This window comes from Ursus arctos, unplaced genomic scaffold (genome assembly GCF_023065955.2).
Source record: "Ursus arctos isolate Adak ecotype North America unplaced genomic scaffold, UrsArc2.0 scaffold_4, whole genome shotgun sequence".
Classification (NCBI taxonomy): Eukaryota; Metazoa; Chordata; class Mammalia; order Carnivora; family Ursidae; genus Ursus; species Ursus arctos.
In genome coordinates this window covers 86,829,911-86,854,749 of record NW_026623056.1, presented here as the reverse complement: position 1 = coordinate 86,854,749, position 24,839 = coordinate 86,829,911, and the positions used below count along the sequence as shown (strand labels likewise).

The window sequence follows — 24,839 nt, the reverse complement described above, 5'->3', positions numbered from 1 at the left end:
TCAAGACCTGAGCTGAGGGGAGGAGTTAAGATGGCGGAGGAGTAGGGGACCCCTTTTTCAGCCGGTCCCCTGAGTCGAGCTGGATAGGTACCAGACCAGCCTAAATAACCACGGAATCAGCCTGAGACGCAGGATGATGCATCTGGATCTCTACAAATGAACATCTCCAGCGCTGAGTATTGAGGTACGAAGAGGGGAGCTGTAAACCGTGCACAGATATCGGAAGATAAAAGGAAGGGGGAGGGAGCCGCCGCGTTTGGGCTCCGGGAAGCGGCAGCCACCTGCACGGGGGAGCGGGCGGACTCACAGAGGGCACCCGCGAGAGAGCGGACTGAGACCGGTGAGCCGTGAACGCGCGCGCCACCAGGCATCTCCCGGAACACCGGAATCCCGGTGTGCTCACGGGATCCAGACTGAGACCGGGAACTCCCGGAGCACGCGCGGGGCGGCTGGCGGCTGGCGGGCCACCTGCACGGGGGAGCGGGCGGACTCGCGGTCGGCACCCGCGAAACAGCAGACTGAGACCCTGAACCGGGTGCGCGCGCCACCAGGCTTCTCACGAAACTCCGGAATCGCGGTGTGCTCACCGGGCATAGACTGAGACCGGGAGACCCGGGAGCGCGCGGGGCGGCCGGTGGCTGGCGGCCTTAGAAACACAAAGGACAGAGACGCGCGGGCCGGTGGCTGGCGGCATTAGAAACACAAAGGACAGAGACGCGTCAGCCCTGGAAGTGAGGGCAGGGACGCCGGGTGTGGGGCGCACATCCCGGGACGCCGCAGGGTTGAGCAGCACCAACAGTAACAGAGTTAAAGTGGCCAGAACATCAGTGGAGAACGGGCCGCAATCCCTCTGTTCTGCGACAATGCAGCCTCTGCTGCTCTGACCCTCAGAAGAGGCATAGCCGGCCGCCAGGGAAAGCCGCCAGAGAACAAAAGCCTGGAAATACCGGCTCAGAGAGTGCCCATCCCCATCCCCCCTCGCAGGGGACACGGGGACTCTACCCAAACAGGGTTGCCTGAGTATCGGCGCGGCAGGCCCCTCCCCCAGAACACAGAAGGCAGGCTGAAAAATCAAGAAGCCCATAACCCGGGTGCCTGGGTGGCGCAGTCATTGAGCGCCTGTCTCCGGCTTAGGGCGTGATCCCGGCGTTCCGGAAAGGAGTTCCTCATCGGGCTCCTCCGCTGGGAGCCTGCTTCTTCCTCTCCCACTCCCCTGCTTCTGTTCCGTTCTTGCTGACTGTCTGTCTCCCTCTCTCAGGTAAGTAAATAAATAAAATCTTTAAAGAAGAAGCCCACATCTCTAAGATCCCTATAAAACAAGGGGCACGGCCTGGGACCCAGTCAATAATTTTGGGCTCTGGACAACCCCGCAACCTCTCTTCATCAGAATGACAAGAAGGAGAAGCCCCCCACCAGCAAAGAAAAGACAGTGAGTCAGTGGCCTCTGCCACAGAAGTAACGGATATGGATGTAACCAAATTATCAGAAATGGAATTCAGAGTAACAATGGTCAAGATAATGAGTAGACTTGAAAAAAGTATTCAGGAAAATATTACTGAGAATATACAATCCCTAAGGGTGGAAATGAGAGCGAATTTGAGAGAAATTAAAAATTCTATGAGCCAAATGCAGGCAAAACTAGAGGCTCTGACGGCCAGGGTCACGGAAGCGGAGGAAAGGGTTAGTGAATTGGAGGATGGGTTAATAGAGGAAAAAATAAAAATAGAAGATGGTCTTAAAAAAATCCACGCCCACGAATGTTGGCTACGGGAGATTACTGACTCAACGAAACGATCCAATGTTAGAATCATCAGCATCCCCGAGGGGGTGGAGAAAAACAGAGGTCTAGAAGAGATATTTGAACAAATTGTAGCTGAAAACTTCCCTAATCTAGCAAGGGAAACAAAAATTCGTGTCCAAGAGGCAGAGAGGACCCCTCCCAAGCTCAACCATGACAGACCTACACCACATCACGTCATAGTGCAATTCGCAAATATGAGATCCAAGGATACAGTATTGAAAGCGGCCAGGGCAAAGAAATTTCTCACGTACCAAGGCAAAGGCATCAGAATTACGTCAGACCTGTCTACACAGACCTGGAATGAGAGAAAGGGTTGGGGGAGCATTTTTAAAGCTCTTTCAGAGAAAAACATGCAGTCAAGGATCCTTTATCCAGCAAGGCTGTCATTCAGAATTGATGGAGAAATAAAGACATTTCAGAATCGACAGTCACTAGCCAATTTCGTAACCACGAAACCAGCCCTACAGGAGGTATTACGGGGGGTTCTATAAAAGTAAAAAGGCCCCAAGAGTGATACAAAACAGAAAGTCACAGCCAATACAAACAAAGACTTTACTGATAACATGGCAGAATTAAAAGCATATCTCTCAGTACTCAGCCTGAACATTAATGGTTTAAATTCTGGCTTCAAACGCCACAGGGTTGCAGATTGGATAAAAAGAAATGACCCATCCATTTGCTGTCTACAAGAGACTCATTTCGAACCCAAAGATGCATTCAGACTGAGAGTAAGGGGATGGAGTACCATCTTTCATGCAAATGGACCTCAAAAGAAAGCTGGGGTAGCAATTCTCATATCAGATAAATTGGATTTTAAACTACAGACTATAGTTAGAGATGCAGAAGGGCACTATATTATTCTTAAAGGAAGTATTCAACAAGTGGATATGACAATTATAAATATATATGCCCCCAACAGGGGAGCAGCAAGATACACAGGCCAACTCTTAACCAGAATAAAGAGACATATAGATAAAAATACATTAATAGTAGGGGACCTCAACACTCCACTCTCAGAAATAGACAGAACACCCTGGCAAAAACTAAGCAAAGAATCAAAGGCTTTGAATGCCATACTCGACGAGTTGGACCTCTTAGATATATATAGAACACTACACCCCAGAACCAAAGAATACTCATTCTATTCTAATGCCCATGGAACATTTTCAAGAATAGACCATGTTCTAGGACACAAAACAGGTCTCAGCCGATACCAAAAGATTGAAATTATCCCCTGCATATTCTCAGACCACAACGCTCTGAAATTGGAACTCAACCACAAGGAAAAATTTGGAAGAAACTCAAACACTTGGAGACTAAGAACCATCCTGCTCAGGAATGACTCGATAAACCAGGAAATCAAAAATCAAATTAAACAATTTATGGAGACCAATGAGAATGAAAATACAACAGTCCAAAACCTATGGGATACTGCAAAGGCAGTCCTAAGGGGGAAATACATAGCCATCCAAGCCTCACTCAAAAGAATAGAAAAATCTAAAATGCAGTTTTTATATTCTCACCTCAAGAAGCTGGAACAGCAACAGAGGGACAGGCCTAATCCACGCACAAGGAAGCAGTTGACCAAAATTAAAGCTGAAATCAATCAAGCAGAAACCAGAAGTACAGTAGAGCAGATCAACAGGACTAGAAGCTGGTTCTTGGAGAGAATCAATAAAATTGATAGACCACTGGCAAGACTTATCCAAAAGAAAAGAGAAAGGACCCAGATTATTAAAATTATGAATGAAAAAGGAGAGGTCACGACGAACACCATTGAAATTGGAAGGATTATTAGAAATTTTTATCAACTTGGGGCGCCTGGGTGGCACATGGGGCGCCTGGGTGGCACAGCGGTTAAGCGTCTGCCTTCGGCTCAGGGCGTGATCCTGGCGATCTGGGATCGAGCCCCACATCAGGCTCTTCTGCTATGAGCCTGCTTCTTCCTCTCCCACTCCCCCTGCTTGTGTTCCCTCTCTCGTTGGCTGTCTCTATCTCTGTTGAATAAATAAATAAAATCTTTAAAAAAAAAAAAAAAAGAAATTTTTATCAACAGCTATATGCCAATAAACTAAGCAATCTGGAAGAGATGGAATCCTTCCTGGAAACCTATAAACTACCAAGATTGAAAAAGGAAGAAATTGATTTCTTAAACAGGCCAATTAATTATGAAGAAATTGAGTCAGTGATAAACAACCTTCCAAATAACAAAACTCCAGGCCCGGACGGTTTTCCTGGGGAATTCTACCAAACATTCAAAGAAGAAATAATACCTATTCTCCTAAAGCTATTTCAAAAAATAGAAACAGAAGGAAAGCTACCAAACTCATTCTATGAGGCCAATATTACCTTGATCCCCAAACCAGGCAAAGACCCCCTCAAAAAGGAGAATTACAGACCGATTTCCCTAATGAATATGGACGCCAAAATCCTCAACAAGATACTTGCTAATAGAATCCAACAGTTCATTAAAAGGATTATCCACCACGATCAAGTGGGATTCATACCTGGGATGCAAGCGTGGTTCAATATTCGCAAATCAATCAGCATGATACATCATATCAACAAGAAAAGACTCAAGAACCATATGATCCTCTCAATCGATGCCGAAAAAGCATTTGACAAAATACAGCATCCTTTCCTGATTAAAACCCTTCAGAGTGTAGGAATAGAAGGTACATTTCTCAATCTCATAAAAGCCATCTATGAAAAGCCTACTGCAAATATTATTCTCAATGGGGAAAAGCTGGAAGCCTTTCCCTTAAGATCAGGAACACGACAAGGATGCCCACTCTCGCCACTATTATTCAACATAGTACTAGAAGTCCTTGCAACAGCAATCAGACAACAAAAAGGGATCAAAGGTATTCAAATCGGCAAAGAAGAAGTCAAAATGTCTCTCTTCGCAGACGACATGATACTCTATATGGAAAACCCAAAAGAAGCCACTCCCAAACTATTAGAAGTTATAGAGCAATTCAGTAACGTGGCGGGATACAAAATCAATGCTCAGAAATCAGTTGCATTTCTGTACACGAATAACGAGAACGAAGAAAGAGAAATCAGGGAATCCATCCCATTTACAATAGCACCAAAAACCATACGTTACCTTGGAATTAACTTAACCAGAGACGTAAAGGACCTTTATTCTAGAAACTATAAATCACTCTTAAAAGACATTGAGGAAGACATAAAAAGATGGAAAGATATTCCATGCTCATGGATCGGAAGAATTAACATAGTTAAAATGTCCATGCTACCCAGAGCAATCTACACTTTCAATGCCATCCCGATCAAAATACCGAGAACGTTTTTCAAAGAACTGGAACAAATAGTCCTTAAATTTGTATGGAACCAGAAAAGACCCCGAATCTCCAAGGAACTGTTGAAAAGGAAAAACAAAGCTGGGGGCATCACAATGCCGGATTTCGAGCTGTACTACAAAGCTGTGATCACAAAGACAGCATGGTACTGGCACAAAAACAGACACATAGACCAATGGAACAGAATAGAGAGCCCAGAAATGGACCCTCAGCTCTTTGGGCAACTAATATTTGATAAAGCAGGAAAAAACATCCGGTGGGAAAAAGACAGTCTCTTCAATAAATGGTGCTGGGAAAATTGGACAGCTACATGCAAAAGAATGAAACTTGACCACTATCTCACACCATACACAAAAATAAACTCCAAATGGATGAAAGACCTCGATGTGAGACAGGAATCCATCAAAATTCTAGAGGAGAGCATAGGCAGCAACCTCTACGACATCAGCCAAAGCAACCTTTTTCATGACACATCCCCAAAGGCAAGAGAAACAAAAGATAAAATGAATTTATGGGACTTCATCAAGATTAAAAGTTTCTGCACATCCAAGGAAACAGTCAGAAAAACTAAGAGGCAGCCCACGGAATGGGAGAATATATTTGCAAATGACACTACAGATAAAGGACTGGTATCCAAGATCTACAAAGAACTTCTCAAACTCAATACACGAGAAACAAATAAACAAATCAAAAATGGGCAGAAGATATGAACAGACACTTTACCAATGAAGACATACAAATGGCTAACAGACACATGAAAAAATGTTCAAAATCATTAGCCATCAAGGAAATTCAAATCAAAACCACACTGAGATACCACCTTACGCCAGTTAGAATGGCAAAAATAGACAAGGCAAGAAACAACAATTGTTGGAGAGGATGTGGAGAAAGGGGATCCCTCCTACATTGTTGGTGGGAATGCAAGTTGGTACAGCCACTCTGGAAAACCGTGTGGAGGCCCCTTAAAAAGTTAAAAATTGAGCTACCCTATGATCCAGCCATTGCACTACTGGGTGTTTACCCCAAAGATACAGACGTAGTGAAGAGAAGGGCCATATGCACCCCAATGTTCATAGCAGCAATGTCCACAATAGCTAAATCGTGGAAGGAGCCGAGATGCCCTGCAACAGATGACTGGATTAAGAAGTTGTGGTCCATATATACAATGGAATATTACTCAGCAATCAGAAAGAATGAGTTCTCAACATTTGCTACAACATGGACAGCACTGGAGGAGATAATGCTAAGTGAAATAAGTCAAGCAGAGAAAGACAACTATCATATGATTTCTCTCATCTATGGAACATAAGAACTAGAATGATCAGTAGGGGAAGAAAGGGATAAAGAAAGGGGGGGTAATCAGAAGGGGGAATGAAACATGAGAGACTATGGACTATGAGAAACAAACTGAGGGCTACAGAGGGGAGGGGGGTGGGGGAATGGGATAGACCGGTGATGGGTAGTAAGGAGGGCACATATTGCATGGTGCACTGGGTGTTATACACAACTAATGAATCATCGAGCCTTACATCGAAAACCGGGGATGTACTCTATGGTGACTAACATAATATAATAAAAAATCATTATTAAAAAAAAAAAAAAAAAAGGCCTGAGCTGAGATGAAGAGTCGGACACCCAACCAACTAAGCCACCAAGGCACCCCAAGAAATATATTTTTAAATAAAATTTCTTAAAGATTTTATTTATTCATTTGAGAGAGAGACAGAGACAGAGCATGAGCAGGGGGGAGCTGCGGAGGGAGAGGGAGAAGCAGACTCCCCACTGAGCCGGAAGCCTGCCATGGGACTCGATCCCAGGACCCAGAGATCACCACCTGAGCTGAAGGCAGAGGCTCAACCATCTGAGCCACCCAGGAGCCCCTTAAATAAATTTTTAAAAATATCTTTTAATGAGCTAGATTGTAGCTATAACTATTGCTAGGATCAGTGTATCATTGAGAACTTTGGAAAACTTCTGCATTTGCAGGTGTAGTTGATGTACTTGGAGAGGCGCCAAATTATGACAGCTGGTGACCATTATTGTTTGGTATTGTTGGTAATGAGCCCCAAGTCTTACACCTAACTTAAACACGGGCCAGAGTCCTTCCGCCTTGATCAACAACATAATCTTGGAGTTAGAAGTAATTTAAGATGCTCACAGAAAGATCTAGCTTAATGATGAACTGGGTCTCAGCAAACGGTCTTCCTATCGTGTCTTACTTTGGAACCGAAGCCATCATCCTGAAGACCTCTTGGTGATGGATGGCTCAGAGGTCACTGCAAGTGTGCAGAAGACAGGGCCTTGAGAAACCCAGGCAGTCAAAAACTAAGAAACCAAATGATTTCTTTTGAGCTTTCTCCTTTGGATTACTTCTTTTTTTAATGTAAATTTTTTTCATGCCAAAAAAGGATTGCATTGTTCATTTATTGGTTCAGTGGCTAAAAAAAGATACAAATAGTGTTTTCATAGAAGAATCTAAGCTTTTTTTTTAGCAGCTTTATTGGGGGTGTAGCTTATGTACCGTATATTTACCCATTCGTGGCACTGCACAATTCAATACTTTTAGTCAATTTCTAGAATTGTGCATCAATCACCATAATCCAGTTTTAGAACATTTCCATCACCCAAAAAAGCTTCTTTGTACCTATCGACAGTCAATCTCTGTCACGAAAAGGCACCCACTCCCAGCACTAAGCAACCATTATATGTATATATATTATATATAATGCATTATATATTCTAATGCATATATTCTAATATAATTATATATAATTTTTATTTATATAATTATTTATTTAATTATACAAATCATTTATATATTTATTTATTTATGTAGATTATTTACATAATTATTTATTTATATAATTATATAAATATTTTTATATATATCATTATCATTATAGATTTGCCTATTCTCTCTTTTTTTCCCTTTGTTTTTTCTTGCATACTTAGATTTATGGTCTAGAACTATTAAGAAGGAAGAAGCATGCCTTTCAATCTCCTGAGGAGCCCGGGCACAGTGGGAAAGGAGAGGGGAAATCACACGCTTAACATGAAGCTCTTGATTTTCTTTATCCACAATCAGAGAACAGCTCTCCTTCAGGGAGCAGTTGATGACAAAATCGCACCATAGGAAGACAGAGAGAAGGGGAAGTAGCTGGGGGCTTCTAAAGCACATTACCTGCATAAACGGGACAGCATGGACTTGGAGAGCAATGGGCAGTCAGGTATCTAGTCAGCAGGTGCGTCAAGCGCTCAGAAATGTACATACAGAAACGTCCGTCCTCAAGTAGGTGTCCTCCTCTCCTGCCTTCCTCTTGGGGTTCAAGCCAGCATCTCACCACTGTGACAGTCTCCTGTCTGATTTTCTTTTCTTTTTTTAAGATTTTATTTATTTGACAGAGAGAGAGAGACAGCCAGCGAGAGAGGGAACACAAGCAGGGGGAGTGGGAGAGGAAGAAGCAGGCTCATAGCGGAGGAGCCTGATGTGGGGCTCCATCCCAGGACCCTGGGATCACGCCCTGAGCCGAAGGCAGATACCCAACGACTGAGCCACTCAGGCGCCCCTGATTTTCTTGAACCCAGTCCTGCCTCGGGATGGAAAGCCGCCTCAGAGCACAAACCTGATAATATCATTCTCCTGTTCAAAACTCCGTGGCTCTCTTCTCCGCTGCCCTCTGGAGACAGGCGGGTGCCCCACGCTTGCCACACAAGATCCCACGACCTGGTTCCTGGACAACGGCTCTCTTTCCAAGCATGCTGCAAGCCTTTTCTTGACATTTCATGTAATGGAATCATGCAGCGTAGTCTGTGGCACCTGGATTCTTTCATTTAGCCTCACGTTTTCATGGTCCGTTCGTGTTTTAGCATGCACTGGTGTTACATGTCATCCCTTTTATTACTGAATTATATCCCATCGCGTGGATAGACCACATTTTACTTATCCATTCACCAGGTGATGTACATTTTGGATGGTTTTCATTTGGGATTATTACGAATAAAGGTGCTATGACCGTTGGTGTACACGTCGTTCTGTGGACAAACATTTTCATTTCTCCTGGGGAGACTCCTAGGAGTGGAACTGCTGACTTGTGTTGTGATTTGTGTTTAACTTTTTAATGAAATTGCCAAACTGTTTTCCAAACTCAACCATTTTACATTCCCACCCGTGAGGCATGAGACTTTCAGTTACTCCACATCTCTGCCAATACTTGTTATTGTCTGTCTTTTAAAAATTATCATCATTCTGCGGGCTCCTGGGTGGCTCAGTTGGTTGAACGTCTGCCTTCGGCTCAGGTCGTAGCCCTGGGGTCCTGGGGTCAAGTCCCACATCAGGCTCCCTGCTCAGCGGGGAGCCAGCTTCTCCCTCTGCCTCTCCCCCTGCTTGTGCTTTCTCTCTGTCAAATAAATAAATAAAATCTTAAAAAAATTTATCATCATTCTAGTAGGTCCATGACAGAATCTGTGGTTTTATATTTTCATTTCTGTAATGGCTAAGCTGCTGAGCATCTTTTTGAATTATTTCAAACTATAAAATAAAAATAAAATCTGCTTGTAAATGTTACCTTGTAATGATATAATGTAGTATTATAATGATATCATATTTTAGATTTGTCCAGCCAACTCCAACGAAGTTGGAGTTGTTCTTATAAATATCTGTCATTTTCATAAGCATCCTAAAAAATTACCTATTTATGCATTGGTCTTTCACCAGAAATTCTACAAAAATGACTCATGCAGACACAGAAAATGGGTAGTTTGCCTCTTTAATGAGCTATCACAAGGAGGAAAAGGTGATTAAAAATGAGTTGCCCTTGCACGGAGCACTGGGTGTTACATGCAAATTATGACTCGTGGAACACTACATCAAAAACTAGGGATGTACTGTATGGTGACTAACATAACATAATAAAAAATTATTATAAAAAAATTAGTTGGCCAAATAAACAAACGAACCAAAAAAAAAAAAAATCCCTCTGATTTCAGTTGATCATGCAGGGTCCAAAATAAAATAATGGGAAAATCTTAGTAGAGTCTATAAAATTAGCATGGCAGGGATGTGCTACAGAAATAGGTAAGAATAGTGTCATGTGCCCTGTGGTCAGTGTAAATAATTCCCATTGAACAAAGCTGCCCAGTCACTGGGACAGGGAGGTGGGGAAGGGGCCTGGGCTCATTGCTGAGAAGGGGGCACTTTGGGGCATATGGATTCTATTCTCAGATTTGACTTTTCCTGTAATTGGATTTTCTCTGTAGGTCAAAGCATCAGACAAGTTCGAGTGCTTGGTTGAAACATTACTAAGTTCCTGGAAACTTCTTGGAACCTGCAGAGAAGAATTCTTAGACTTTCTTCTCCAGGATCTTAAGGGAGCGAATGTCCCAGTCCCCTTTCATATTTTCATTTCACAATCCTAATGAAGTGAGCTCCTAAACCCTGTTACAAAATCCCAACTCAGGAAGAACCAAGCGCCCACTGCCCATGCTCACTCACTGGCTCCCTGGCACTTCTGAGCTCTAGCCCATTTATAAAGATCTCAAAGAAAAGAATGGCCTTGCTGGTAACCACATTCTTTTCTTCCAGAGCTTCCTGGCCCATACCTCCTCTCCCCAGTCCTTAGTGTCTGGCTGGAGGGGAGCAGATGTGGGCAGGGGCCCAAGTCCCCCTATAGGACAAGGAATGCTCAGAGCAGTGTTATTCCTCATAGCCCCGACTAGAAATTAACCAAATACTCCCCAGGGGGGAAGGGATGAATAAATGGTTGTATGGCTGCACCGTGGGGGTCTATTCAGCAGAGAACCAGCCACCTACAACTGCCCAACAATATGAAAGAATCTCACAAACGAATGTTAAGGAAAGAAGCCACACACGAAAGAGCACATGTCCATGATCCTATTGATCCCAAGTTCAAAACCAGTCAAACGGAGTCTATAGCGTAGGAAGGGGCAGTGACTGGAAGGGAGCACACGGGGTTCTCCTAGGGGGCTAGCTGTGTTTTCTTTTTGATCGGAGTGCTGTTTGCATGAGTGTATTAACCTTGCAAATACATAGCACGTGTGTGCTATATGTCTTCACAGGTGTGTTACACTTCAATAAAAAGTTTGTAATGAAAAATTAGCCTAGAGGGAAGAAAGGATGCTTTTATTTTCTTAATGTTAGTATTTATAACAAAATTGCTATGAAATTGCCTCTAAAAATATGTTCTTCAATATATTATTCAAATAGGCCTCTGGAATATGAAGAGAAATGATAATCTTTTATATAAATTTCAGAGAGCAGCTTTATGCCTTTTTTATTTTTAAGATTATTTATTTGAGAGAGAGAGAGCAGGGGGTAGAGGGACAGAGAGAGAGAGAGAGAATCTCAAACGGACTCCCCGCTGAGTGGGGAGCCCAACATGGGGCTTGATCTCATGATCCTGAGACCATGACCTGAGCCGAAATCAAGAGTTGGACGCTTAACTGACTGAGCCACCTGCTGCCCCTATGCCTTACTTTAAAATCAACTAAATGAGGGTGCCTATTGGCTTGCGGGTGGTGCATATTTTATTTCTTTGCAGTCGTCTTTGACCACAAATATTCTATTTCCTCTGAAGGAGGATGACGCTACTGAAAATGCACTGTGCACCACACACCGGAACATTCCATTGGGGAGCAATGGGTCAGGTGCTGCAAGGCCAGCCAATAACAGGAATTTGCAAAACAAGGACTTGCTTATTTCCTTATTCAGATCGACATTTTCTCTGAGCCAATGTCACTGAATCATACAGAAATCAAGACTGAATTGGTGAAGGTGTTAGCTCTGTGCCTTAACCAAGGTGGCAGGGGGTAGGGGGTGTGGTCTGTTCACTGGGTGCACACACCCCAGGGGAGAGTGCAAGGGGAGCCATAGGGAATACTGGGCCTTCTGAAGTTTTTTAAACCTAAAAGTTTTAAGAGATAATTTAATTTAAGCTCTGTTAATTTACATGGGATGAAGCTCTGACACAGGCTACCCCACGGATGAACCTTGGAAACATGCCAAGAGAAAGAAGCCAGACACAAGAGGCCACATGTTGAATGATTCCATTTACGTGAAATGTCCACGATAGGAAATCCAGACGGACAGAAAGGAGATCATTTGTTGACAGGGACTGGGGGGAATGGAGCAATGGAAGTGAACATTAATGGGTGTGGTAGGTTTTTTTGGAGAGATGAAACTATTCTATGCGTGCGTGACTCAGTCAGCTGAGCATCTGACTCTTGATCTCAGCTTGGGTCTTGATCTCAGGGTCATGAGTTCAAGCCTCGTGTTGGGTTCCACACTACATTAAAAAAAAAAAATTCTGGAACTAGGTAGTGGGGGTGGTTATGCAACTTTGCAAACGTGCAATAAAACTTCTGAATTGTATACTCTGAAAGTGTGAATTATATAGTATGTGAATTATAGCTTAAAAAAACAATTTCTGCCCAAGAAATTGCGTTGAAAATAATACAGGTAATCTGAGTACAAGCAAACCACAAGAAAATGGTAAGGCTGAAACCTCAGCTTTTCTAACAAGCTCATCTTTAGCCCCATAACAGGTGAAAAGACCCGACAGGAAGTGAGCAAAAAAATAATTGAAATTCTCAAGAATTTCACATTATCATTGAACCTCAAGCAAAACATAGATGATACGGGGCGCCTGGGTGGCACAGCGGTTAAGCGTCTGCCTTCGGCTCAGGGTGTGATCCCAGCGTTATGGGATCGAGCCCCACATCAGGCTCCTCCGCTATGAGCCTGCTTCTTCCTCTCCCACTCCCCCTGCTTGTGTTCCCTCTCTCGCTGGCTGTCTCTATCTCTGTCGAATAAATAAAATAAAAAAATCTTAAAAAAAAAAAAAACATAGATGATACGTCAGCTACTACTGATATGTTCAAAACCATGTGATCCTCAATCTAGTATTATACAAAGTGTCACCAAACTTAATGACGTTTAGCAGATTTTTCTGCAATTTCTTGTTTCACACAGAAGTTCACAAAGAAACAGCACTGGGAAAACACTTTTTCTTCCTACCGCAGTAAAAGTGGTTAAAATAGCAAACAGGAAACCGTTTGGTCAACTCACTGAAATGCGTTCTTTTGTTAGCAAATCAGCTGGAAGGCCCCATGAAAAGCTGGAAATGTGCGGAAACAAAAACTGCAACCAATTACCCGGTGTGGGAGGTTTGCCATCCAGCTGGGTGAGAGGACCAATGTTCCTAACGTGCTTCAGCTTGCGGTAGTCACAAGATTCAGACTCAATAATCACATTCATTAGGAGCTATTTTTTGTGAACCACTAAAAGATGCCCCACAGAAGTCAGCCCGAACCACACATTACGTATTCGAAATAATATATTTAACGGAAACCTGGTTAATGTCACCCTTTGTTGGAGGGGCTGCTTTGATGCAAATTTTTAAGAGGTTTCAAGGGAAAGGTAGGTAGACGGCGCCACATGTGAAATCCACTTTCTGCATCATTATTAGGCAAGCTATTGCAGAAAGTGAAGGAGAAATGCAGGTTTTAGAAAAATACCATCAAGGTGGTTTTTATTTTTCGTTTTCTGAATGGAGGAAAATGGAGGTCCAAACAGCCAGACATCAGCAACTTCTAATGGTTCCATGTAACGTACAGTTTATAAGTGAATATACGGTGGACCAAGTTTGTTTTCTTGATGGGAACTTGGAGATTGGGCCAGATCTTTTTTCCCTTAGGAAAAGTGATTTATTAAGAAACACTGAGCAAAGCCAAATGTGATGACTGAAGCCTCACTTCAAGCATTGCCTGGAGGGACAGTAGGGATGACACTTATAATATTTTTCTGTTAAAACCCTTTCTGTTAGAAGGCCATCTTAAATCCTTTCCGAAATAACTCCAGGTAGAATTGTTTTAAGTCTGAAAAAAGGTACCTTAAACAGGTAAAAGAAACAATAAAATTAACTGATAAAAAAATTTTAAGAGAAAATCTGAAAAGGAAAAAAAAAGACCAAGGAAAACGAACAAACAAACAATCTGATTGAAAAATGAGCAGAGAATCTGAATAGACGTTTTTCCACAGAAGACCTCCGGATGGCCAGCAGGCACATGAAAAGATGCTCAGTACTGCTCATCATCAGGGAAATGCAAACCAAAACCACAATGAGATCTCACCTCAGACCTGTCAGGACGGCTGGGATCAAAAAGACAAGAAATAGGGGTGCCTGGCTGGCTCCGTTGGTAAAGCATGAGACTCGATCTCAGGGTCGTAAGTCTGAGCCCCACGCTGGGTGTAGAGACTTACTTAAAAAGAATCTCAAAACGGCCCCTGGCTGGCTCAGTCGGTTAAGCGTCTGCGTTCGGCTCAGGTCATGCTCTCGGGGTCCTGGGATCGAGCCCCACATCAGGCTCCCTGCTCAGTCGGGAGCCTGCTTCTCCCTCTGCCTGTCGTTCCCCCTGCTTGTGCTCTCTCGCTCTCTGACAAATAAATAAATAAAATCTTTAAAAAGAAAAAAACAAATAGCACTTTTCAAAGGGGTGGAGCATTAAAACCGATTGGTGTTGGGTACCTGTGCACAGAGAAAGAGGAAAACAGGAGAGGGTGACTTCTACTTTGTCAGTGTATACTTTTCTATGCTGTTTGGATTGTTAAAATATTTGCATGTATTATTCTAATTTTTTAATATTAATGGACTTTTTGGGCATCAAGACTATAATCCCTTTTGCTTTCTTTTCACACTTCTTTTATTCTTAAAAACAATTAATATCATTTAAAGAGTTAAATATGAAAACATCCTGACAAACGTGTAAAAACTTTAAAGCAGGGACTAATTAAATCTAAACGTGTCTTAAACATGGGACGCCTGGATGACTCAGTCGGTAGGGCAGGTGCGGCTCTTGATCTCGGGGTCGTGAGTTTGAGCCCCATGCTGGGTGTAGAGATTACATAAATAAATAAATAAATAAATAAATAAATAAATAAATAAAATTGTCAAACCAAAAAAAAGTGATTATCAAACATTTTGTCTTTCAAAATATTTATTTCAAGTATAAACTTATATAACGTACTATATATAGGAAGACAATCACATATCGGAGAGTTCAGTAATAAACTTGTGGAACACAATCATTTGATCATCAAAATATTAAAAAATGAAAATAATTTTATATTAGATAGCTTGATCGAAAACAGTGTTATTTTATTCAAGTAACAAGCCCGAACCAGTTCCCAACTAAGAGTTAAATCTCTTTTCTCGATATCTTCATTCACTCAGCCCTCAGACAAGGATCATAAATTTTTAACCGGAATTGTCGCCCTTAAAAACCCATATTTAAAGTTTCTGTTACTCTTATGGAAATTATTCGGTTTTGTTTATTTTTTATAAGTATTTTTGAAATGCCACTAAGCAAACACATCCACCCTTGGACAATATCTAAATCCTTTTTTTACAAAAGTAGAAATAGCTAAATAATGAGTCTGAGGTGAAGTGAGAGGCATAAGTGAGTCATTAATCTATATTGGAATAATCTGTCACTTGGTGGCAGAGTGACATTATGAACGTGCTTTGAAAGTTGGTCCCGTCTGATAACGACCATGGCAACACAAGCCTCCTGGTCCTAGAATCCTTTCCCGATGGTGCGCGTGAGCGCCCTGAAGAGAATCACCAGGAGCAGGAACAGTCACAAGCTAAGTCCTTGCTGTGAGTGGCGTGCTGGCCAGAGATAGTCCCCGACCCCGGTACGCCAGGGAAATGCACAGCTGTCCCCAGGAGCGCATGTGAGCCAAGTCTGGTGTGGGAGAGAGACCCCATTTATTTGGGCGAGGCACGCTCTGTGCCCCCCAGAGAGTCACCGTGAGGGAGCGGACCCTTACCACCAAGGTCACTGTGTCCTACAGAACTCCATCCTGGGTTTGTCAGCTGACCTCTGCCCTTCCCTCCTGGGCCATTCTCCGCCTGACCTTCCGCCTCCTGGCACTGAAGTTTGGAAGACTGGGTTTCTTCCTCTTGTTCTTCATCATCTGAATCGGATTCATCATTGTAGAAGTGAATGGTGGCTTGCACGGGAAAACTGGCCAGCACTTTTTCCCCAGAACTCTGCAGATACTCTTGGCGCTTTGAAATGGGTAAATAAAGTCTAATATTTAAGAAACAAATACACCATTAATCACCCTGAAACAAGCTAACCTCCACCTAGCGGGTCCTCTTCCCTAGAAGCAGCTAACTCCCAAGCTCCCCTCTGATCTTGCCTCCGGTGCACACGAGAGCGCTTTCTAAACCATCAGAACACAAAACCGTGGGCAGGTGGAGAGACCTGGCAAAAGGAAGCCTACATACCAGGTCAGAAAAGAGCTGTAATGGTAGCGAGCAGATAACTGAGTCCACCACGGGGAAAAGGGTGTGCTTCCATGAAAGTAAAAGGAAATTAAAACATTGAGTTTCAAGAGGAAGGGTCTCACTCTAATCAAATAGAGAACGTCACTCATCCTGGACCATATATGCATTGTTCAGATTAGGCCCCACTCCCCCCAACACCCCCAGGCATGGGGAATGTTGTGACCCTTTGACCTCTGGAAGAAATTTGACCCTGAAACCCCAGTCTAGAGAAGCAGCTAATTTTTCTGGGCGTTGTTATAGAGAAGCTGTAGGGGCGGGTTCCTCGTTTTGCCAGAACAGAAAACGGTAACCCTGACTATGTGTCTAGTCTAAAGAATAGAGGGAAGGAAGGAAGGAAGAACGGGAGGGAGGGAGGGAGGGAGGAAGTAAGGGAGGAAGGAAGGAAGGAAAGAAGGAAGGAAGGAAAGGAGGGAGGGAGGGAAAGAACCTAAATATATACATTTGGAACTCTAAATCCAGGTTTTGTAGAATTTAGGATTACAGTTATACATGGAAAGTATTTAAAATATCCCTTACTCTCCCCATAACCCCTTCTTGTTATACGTTTCACTCACTAATTTATTTGCATTTTTTCCTGAGGTTTTCTGAGGAACTGAGAGCAATTATCATTTGACTACTACTTATTGGCAAAGTTGATTTCTTTTTTTTTTTTATTTTTAGGTAATCTTTACACCCCACTTGGGGCCTAGACCTACAACCCCGAGATCCAGAGTCACACACCCCACCAACTGAGCCAGCCGTGCCCCCCTGCAAAGCGGATTGCAATTTCTCTCTTTTTGGATAGAGAAGAAAAGAGAGAGAAAACGCCCTACTATAAATCACACATGACAATTCTGAACCTCCTAAGATTTCTGAGAAACCAGGGATTCTCAGCCTCCAGAGCACATGTGACAAGGTCTGGAGACATTTCTGGTCGCCACAAGTGAGGAGAAGCTATTAGCATGTAGCGGGCAGAGGCCAGGGTTGCTGGTAAACATCCTATAATGCTCACCACAGCCCCTCACAACAAGGAGCTCGGCAGCTCTAAGTGCCAGTAGTGCTGGGGTTGGGGAACTTTGCAACAAACAGAGAAAAAGAAAACCATTTTATATCTATATATCTATATCTATACACACACACACACACCCATATATATTCTTTAAATTTATATATATTTCTACATTATATAAAATACAAATAATGACAGAAATATAAACATAGTTTAGGGTTTGGCCATATTAAATATTAGCTGTAATGCTGAAGGATTTACAGGGGAATTTGAATTTGTAGGATGGCTGGAAGTGCTTTAAAATATTCTAATAACAGGGGCGCCTCGGGGGGCTCAGTCAGTTAAGCGTCCAATGCTTGGTTTCAGCTCAGGTCGTGATCTCAGGGTTGTGGGATTGAGCTCTGCGTGGAGCTCTGTGCTCAGTGCCCAGTCTGCTTGGGATTCTCTCCCTCTCCCTCTGCCCCTCCCACTCATGCTCTCTCTCTCTCTCTCTTTCTCTGTCTCAAATAAATAAATAAATCTCAAAAAAAAATTCTAACAACAATAGAAACACAATTGGGAGAGGGTGATAAACAGGATCAGATTTGAAGATCGTTGCTAATTATTGAGGCTGGCGATGGGCAGGTGGGGGGGGTGTCACTGGACTATTCTCTCCACTGTGTGTAAGTTTGAAATTTTGTGTAATAAAAAGATAAAGTAAAATTGTGTACTTGGTTTATAATGCATGCCTCACCAGTCACTGCATTTTCAATGAATCAAATGTTGGGGAGCAGCAGCAGAGGGCCTGTGGCAGGAGGTGCAGGGCATGAAGAGGATAGTGGCTCTCAACCCCAGTGCATGCTCGGATCACCCGGGGAGCCTGTAAAAATGCAGATACTCAGGCCTTGCCCAGATGGAGTGCGTCAGCACCCTAGGGGAGCCACCCAGTGTCTGTATTTTTAAAGCTTCCCAAGGGACCCTATGGGGAATAAAGACCACTGGAGAAGGGGCACAAGAAAAGCTTCCCTTTTCCAAAAATCACTCTTTGACCAGTCTGAAGGGCTTTCGATTTCATCTCTAGCAATTAGGATCCTTGGATTTTACTAAAGCTTTCAGTCTTCCAGGATAACCAGGGTAAAAATACTCTGACGAGGAGTGGCAGCACAGACGGGGTTCATTTTGCCAAAGGAAATGAGAGATGGGGAGAGAAAGAGACAGAGAAACAGATACAAATCCTGAGCACAAGCCACCTGCCTAAAGTGGATGAAATGCAAGAGGGATAGAGCAGGGAGGGTCCGGATCACCCCCAGGACCTCCGGAACGCAGAGAGGCTGGAGGAGCCAACAGCGGTGGAAACATCTGTCCCACCCCTCGCTCAGTCACACATGTACTTTGAAGGTGTACTTTGCTCTAGGCAATTTACTAACTGATATCCTGGGAAAGAAATCGGAATGGACTTAAATATTTAAGTAAATAAGCAGACACACATATATAATTCATATCCCGTTGAATTTAACCCAAGACATAATATACAATGAGAGGTAAAAACAAAAGACATAAAGGAAAGAGGTCAATCCAATTTGCAACTAGAACACTGAATGAATGCATGAATGTATGAACGAATGGATTCCAGAAATCCAACAAAAGATTCTTGAAGTTTCTTGGGATAATAATAACTAAATATTAGAGAATATATGGAATTATTTTCTACTTTGTTGAGAATGCACAGTTGAAGACCCTAAAGTGTATTTATGCTTCTATTAAAAGGAAATGATCTATTTCTTACTGTGAGGTCATGTTACCTTACAGGATGCTGAAACCCAAAGGCCCCCTTTGATCCCGGAGTTTGTCGGTCACCTCCAGGTTCAAGCTGTAAAGACAGACACGTACAAACACAGACAAAGTCAAGAACCCTAGCATCCTGAAATTCTAAAAAATAAAATCTAAGTAGTCTGCACTTCTTAGTATCAATGCCAATTTTAGAGACAGTTTAAACACCTCCGCAGTATTTGATAAGCCCCGCTTCCTCTCCCTGTCGTCAGAGATGTCCTGGGCACCGTGAGGGATTCAAAGATGGAAAGATGAGTCCGACACAGTCCTTCAGCTCAGGCTTTTTTAATCTGACGGGAAAAGACACACGTAGGCAAAAGACTACACTACAAAGCCTCACACGGCAAGATACCAACGATTCTAAGCAGGGAGGAGGAAAAGGTTCTCGGAGGGCCTGGCAGAGCCATCGGCAGCATCTGGGTGTGCAAGTCTGAGCCCCTTCCTGGTGGAGCTGGAAAACAGAGAACACAGGTGGAGAAGGGGTGGAGCCCAGTGTGGAACGAAGGAGAGGCTGTGTTATTTAAAGGGCTCCAGCAGGAAGCTGAGTCCCAATTACAGGATACCTTGAATGCCTACTTTTGCCTGCGTTTCATTCTGGAGACAGTACTAGAGACCATTGCTGATTTTTGAGCCAGGAGTTCAACAGTCAGATCTGCATTTTAAGGATAATGGTGGCCCCTGGGAGCAGTGCACAGCCTAGATTGGGGAGGTAAGGCCTTGGAGGCATGGGGCAAGAAGGGATAAAGGTCTGCACAGTGACAGGAAGGGAAAGGAAAGGTGGACTGCAAGGGCACTTCAGTGGTATTCAAAAAACCACTTAATCACTTGAATATCACGAGTGGAGGAAAGGGAAGCCAATCTGAGCACCTGAGGGCAACACTGATGGAGATACAAGCAGAGAGAGAGAGAGGGAGCCAGGCTTGTCCATGCTGTGACCAGCATAGGCTAGGGAGGTGAAGGGACACTCACACTCTGCCTGTCCAGGACTGACCCCATTCTGCCCAAATTCGTGAGGTCCTGAATCTCAGTGAACTTGGCCTGAACTCAGGTTATCTGAGGGGCTGCGAAGCTGGAAATTGTCATTCGATCTCAGAACTCTGAAAGTTTCAGTTACTACGGAAAGCGGCAAGTGGGGCATCTTGGGACACACCATCCTGGGACAGCTTGAAAGTGAGCTGAAATGGGCTGGGGCAATGGATCAGAAACCCCCGCCCTGGGGCTGCATGGAGTTTAGCAGGAACCAGATGGGGAGTGAGACAAGACCTGCTAGAGCAGGACAAGGAGGGACCGTGAGGAAGGTTTGTCACCCACAATCATCACACCCATTCTACCCCGCAGTGATAGGCGTGTGGCCTTTGTGAGCAAATGTCATAGTATTTTACCAACTGTATTTTTTTTTTAAGATTTTATTTATTTATTTGACAGAGAGAGAGAGACAGCCAGCGAGAGAGGGAACACAGGCAGGGGGAGTGGGAGAGGAAGAAGCAGGCTCCCAGCGGAGCAGGGAGCCCGATGTGGGGCTCGATCCCAGGACTCTGGGATCACGCCCTGAGCCGAAGGCAGACGCTCAACGACTGAGCCACCCAGGCGCCCCTACCAACTGTATTTTTTACAATATGCTGTGGTGAGCGAAGTTAGGGAAAGAAAATGAGGCTCTTCGAACAAAATCTTCTCCAAAATGAAGTTCGCCTTTTGAGGACTCCAGAGAATCGTGTCTGTGTTAAGCTCTGTTTGTGATTATAAAGTACCCCTAGTCGCTCACTACGGCAGTAAGCAATCCTGGGCTGTCAGAGGTGATCTTATGTCCTGCGAGGGGAGAGCACCTAATGCGACAGGCAAACTTTGGTGGACACCAAAAGGCAGTGGTAGTACAGAAAAACAGCTTCCTTTAAGTAATTCTAACCAGACTCTGTGTAACATATGATACACCTTTAAAAACTGTAAAACTTCACCCCCAAACATACACAGCTTTAAAAAATTTATGCCACAAATATTTTCTAATTAAAGATCATTTTCTGATGACAGAAATGTCCAAACAGTCACACTTTGATAATTCGAGGGGATCAGAAATGTATACAAGGAAAGGTGTGTGTGTGTGTGTGTGTGTGTGTGTGTGTGTGTGTGTCCTTAGGAGTGAGAGAACAGATACAAGCAGACTTTCATTAGAGTCTCCCATTCTGCCCCCCTTGCAGCCTCTGACTCTGATAAAGCAATGGTGTGGGAAGCCTGTAAAATGGGAGGATGAGCCCAGCAGAACACCAGCCCCCACATCTCCTTTCAGGAAATCACGTCCCTTGCAAGGTGGACAAGTGACCACGAGGGAAATGTAACAGAGATCAACAAAGGCTTAGGCTGTCTTTCATTTTCCCCAGGCTGGAGAGGGAGATAGCTCCCAAGGGGAGGTAGGGGTACCCAATGGGTGACTCCGTTGCTCAGGGCACAGGGCCTTGAACCCGGCCCTCGAATTTCTCGAGAAATACACAACAGGTCTCTGGAGCCAAGGAATTCTGGCGTGTTGTCGGGAGAGGGCGCTGTTGAGTAAGAAGCGTTCCCTCCCCGCGCTAGGCTGCGCTCACCCTGCCCGGGGTCCTGGAACCGCGCGCGGTACGTAGAGCATGCGGTCGCCGGCTGCTGTCCTTTCTGTCTGGCCAGTTGGGCTCTGCAAAGACCTGGCCAGGCAAGCGGGGCAGCGTGCGCTACGGCCTCCTCAGAGCAACCCCACCTCTCAAAATCCATGGACAGAACTGTGCCATGTTGACGATCAACGAGTAACTCCCTACAGCTTAACACTTCACTGCAAGTAATCATTTTTCTCACAAATATCCTTCTCATCCTAATAGCAAAAAGCCCATCTGCCTTGTGTACTAACTATACTGTGCTATTGTATTTTTATTCTTGCAACAACTGATAGGCTCCATACACTTTTCATTTAACAAAAAAATTGGATAATTGTAAACTTCTATAATTTCTCCCTCTCCCAAGCACCTTTTAAATCTTATGTTTAAGAACTTAAGCTTGAATGCAAAAGGTGTTAATTATTTTCCATTATTTATTTATTTAAGAATATTTATGTATTTAAGAATAACTTGGGCTACAAAATCATATCTCGCATTAATTTGATATAGATTGTATTTGTTTCATTTTTTAAATAATAGCAACAATTAAAACTTCCATTATCCAGGCTAATTTAATAAAGTAGTCTGAATTTCAAAATACAGTCAAAGGTCAGCTTTCATGCACCTGAGTTTCTTATCATATTACAAATAACTGCACACATAACATATACCACATGTTAGGTAAATTAAATGCATGGTCCTTTCCAGCCTGATTAGCTCTTCAGCATTATAAAAGCCGTCAACTTAAAATTTAAGGTTTTTAAAAAGGAAAGGTAAATTCTATGAAAGCAAGCCATTACTTCAATAAGTATAAAGCAATTTAGTTACCAATGCAGGAAACAAAAGAATTGTGGTGGAGATTAATCTTTACCCACAAAGCCCTCGGCCAGAGTGTATTTGCTCAGACAACATGAATTACCCCAGGAGCGCTTGCAGACTGGGCAAAAGTGCTTCAGAAAGGGCCAGATGGTGGGTGGGGACTTTTAACCACAACTTCTGGGCACCCCAGACTGGTCTCTGCCCTTATTTGCACTGTGGTACCAGCCCGCCGGTAATGGCATGGAAGGGGGACAGGGGCAGCCTTCTCCCCTCCTCTTTCTACCTGCTGGTTTGCAGGGGGGAAACTCAGCATAAAGAAATCTCTCGCGCGCTCTTTTCTAGAACTCTCTCATAATGCCTTTGAAAGAGCCATGCCATAGGGCTTTGCTTTGCAAGGAGGAAGCAAAGAAGCCCAATCTATACAAGCGACTCAGGTCTGGTCAACAGCCGGCTCACCCAGACTCCCTCTCCCAGCCCCACAGGCACTTCTGCATTAGAGGACCAAGAGAGGGACAGGCCGAGGAGGCCTTTCATGGTCACTTTCGAGGTGTGCCACTTTCTGGCTGAACCCTTTGATACCACAATGCCCACCTTAACCTTACCTGCCTTCCAGTTCTGGTCAGCTCAGCTTCCTGGGGTGTGAGGATCCAAGGTCTCCACGGTGTGGGGCTGGAAAGGCAGGGACCAGAGATGAACCCCAGAATTTTCTGCTGTCTTTTAAATTCTATCATAAGAGTTATCATTCTTATCAATTCCAATGTTTGACTAAGAAAGAGTCACTGGATACCGCAGAAAGTTCTCTCAAATTCTCTCTTGGTCTGCGGATAAACTGATCTCACTTGCGGGTTTTTTGTTCTCCTGCCACACTCTCAGTTCTCTGCCTTCACTGGGCTTTGAGAAGTCCCAAATCTGATGCAATTATCAGGGGACACATTAGTTGAGAGATTTCTCTCCCAGTCTGACTGAATTCTTCAACTGATTCCCCAATGTAGCTGGCTACTATGTTGCTTATTAAATTCAACCACATCCCCTCTGCTGTTGAAGGATCTTGACCCTGCAGAGATGATTCCACAGGATTCTACGATGCAAAAGGGGGGAATGGGTTTCTCCTCTCTGGCTGCTTAGTCACCTAGCCCCTTCCAACCTCCCCGACTAATTTGCCTTTAACTGTACTACCTTGAAAGGGCTGAGCCCCAAGCGCAGGGCAAACAAAGACTGTCATCAAGAGTGTGACACTCAACGTGAAGGGATCCCCTGTAAGGCTAGGTGAGAGGCTCCGAGACTTCAACGTTCCCAGCCCAGCGAATTTCAGGTCTATGAATGGAAGCGTTGGCCCACTTGCTCGTGGGGCCCCTCCTGGGCCTCCACACTTCGGCACTGTGCGCGGTAAATGGAGAGGGCTGTGCGTCCCCGTCTAAGGCTAAGGAACTTGCGCGGCGTCGCCGTCGGGTTCCGGGGCTCAGCCCGGGTTCGGGGGGGCTCCGCGGCGCTGGAGCATCCCGCTCTGCGCTCGCCGCACCGACGCGCAGCGCGCCTCTCGACGCGTCCAGGGAGCCGCGGGGACACCCTCACCTCTCGGGCCCGCTCGGCGGCGGTGGCCTCCGGGGACCGTCCGCCGGGCAGTGACAGACGCGCCCCCGCGCCTCCCGGGCTCCGGCCGCCGCCTCGGGTCTCATGGCTGCGCCACCTCTCCAGCGGCGCCAGCGACACGGCCGCGCCTCTAGCCGCTCGGGCGAGGGCGCTCACCTACCAGTGCGCTCGGCGCCAGGTTTAAAAACGGGGGGCGGGGCGGGAGGGGACAAGGGAAACCGAGGAGGGGGCGGGGAGGGCGCAGGAGCGGCTCTGGGAAGGGACGGGGAAGCCGGAGAGGGGGAGGGGACGAGAAAAGCTCCAGAAGGGGCGCCGCGCGGGGGGTGAGATGGGGAAGGGGGGAAATATCCGTGGAAAGGACTCAGGAAGCTCAGGGCGAGGGTGTGGAGGAGACAAAGGAAACCCAGGGAGGGTGGCCCGGGGCGGGGGCGAGGAAGCTTGGGGAATGGGCGGCGGGAAGTGAGTCGGGGAAGGCCGGGGGGAGCACACGTGGGGGGCGGGGGGTGTTTCTGTAGGACACTCTCC

The 24,839-nt window shown here is 44.7% G+C and overlaps 1 protein-coding gene across 1 annotated transcript; it reads right to left on the bottom strand.

Annotated features, from left to right (window-relative positions):
• Window positions 1–15,117: 15,117 nt before the first annotated feature.
• RIPPLY3 (ripply transcriptional repressor 3) lies at window positions 15,118–24,415 on the bottom strand. Its single transcript, XM_026505773.3, has 4 exons — window positions 24,297–24,415; window positions 23,327–23,393; window positions 19,263–19,330; window positions 15,118–16,233 (listed from the first exon to the last, which is right to left on the bottom strand). The coding sequence occupies exons 1-4, from the start codon at window positions 24,398–24,400 to the stop codon at window positions 15,909–15,911; spliced, it is 564 nt and encodes a 187-aa protein (XP_026361558.1). The 5' UTR covers window positions 24,401–24,415; the 3' UTR covers window positions 15,118–15,908.
• Window positions 24,416–24,839: the final 424 nt, after the last annotated feature.

Bases quoted from the DNA above. Each gene is read 5' to 3' on its own strand.
- RIPPLY3 (XM_026505773.3), bottom strand. From the start codon at position 24,400: ATGAGACCCGAGGCGGCGGCCGGAGCCCGGGAGGCGCGGGGGCGCGTC. The intron at 23,394-24,296 runs GTGAGGGTGTCC...CTGCCTTTCCAG, and splicing joins CCGCCGAGCGGGCCCGAGAG to CCCCACACCGTGGAGACCTT. The intron at 19,331-23,326 runs GTAAGGTTAAGG...CTGTCTTTACAG, and splicing joins TGACCAGAACTGGAAGGCAG to CTTGAACCTGGAGGTGACCG.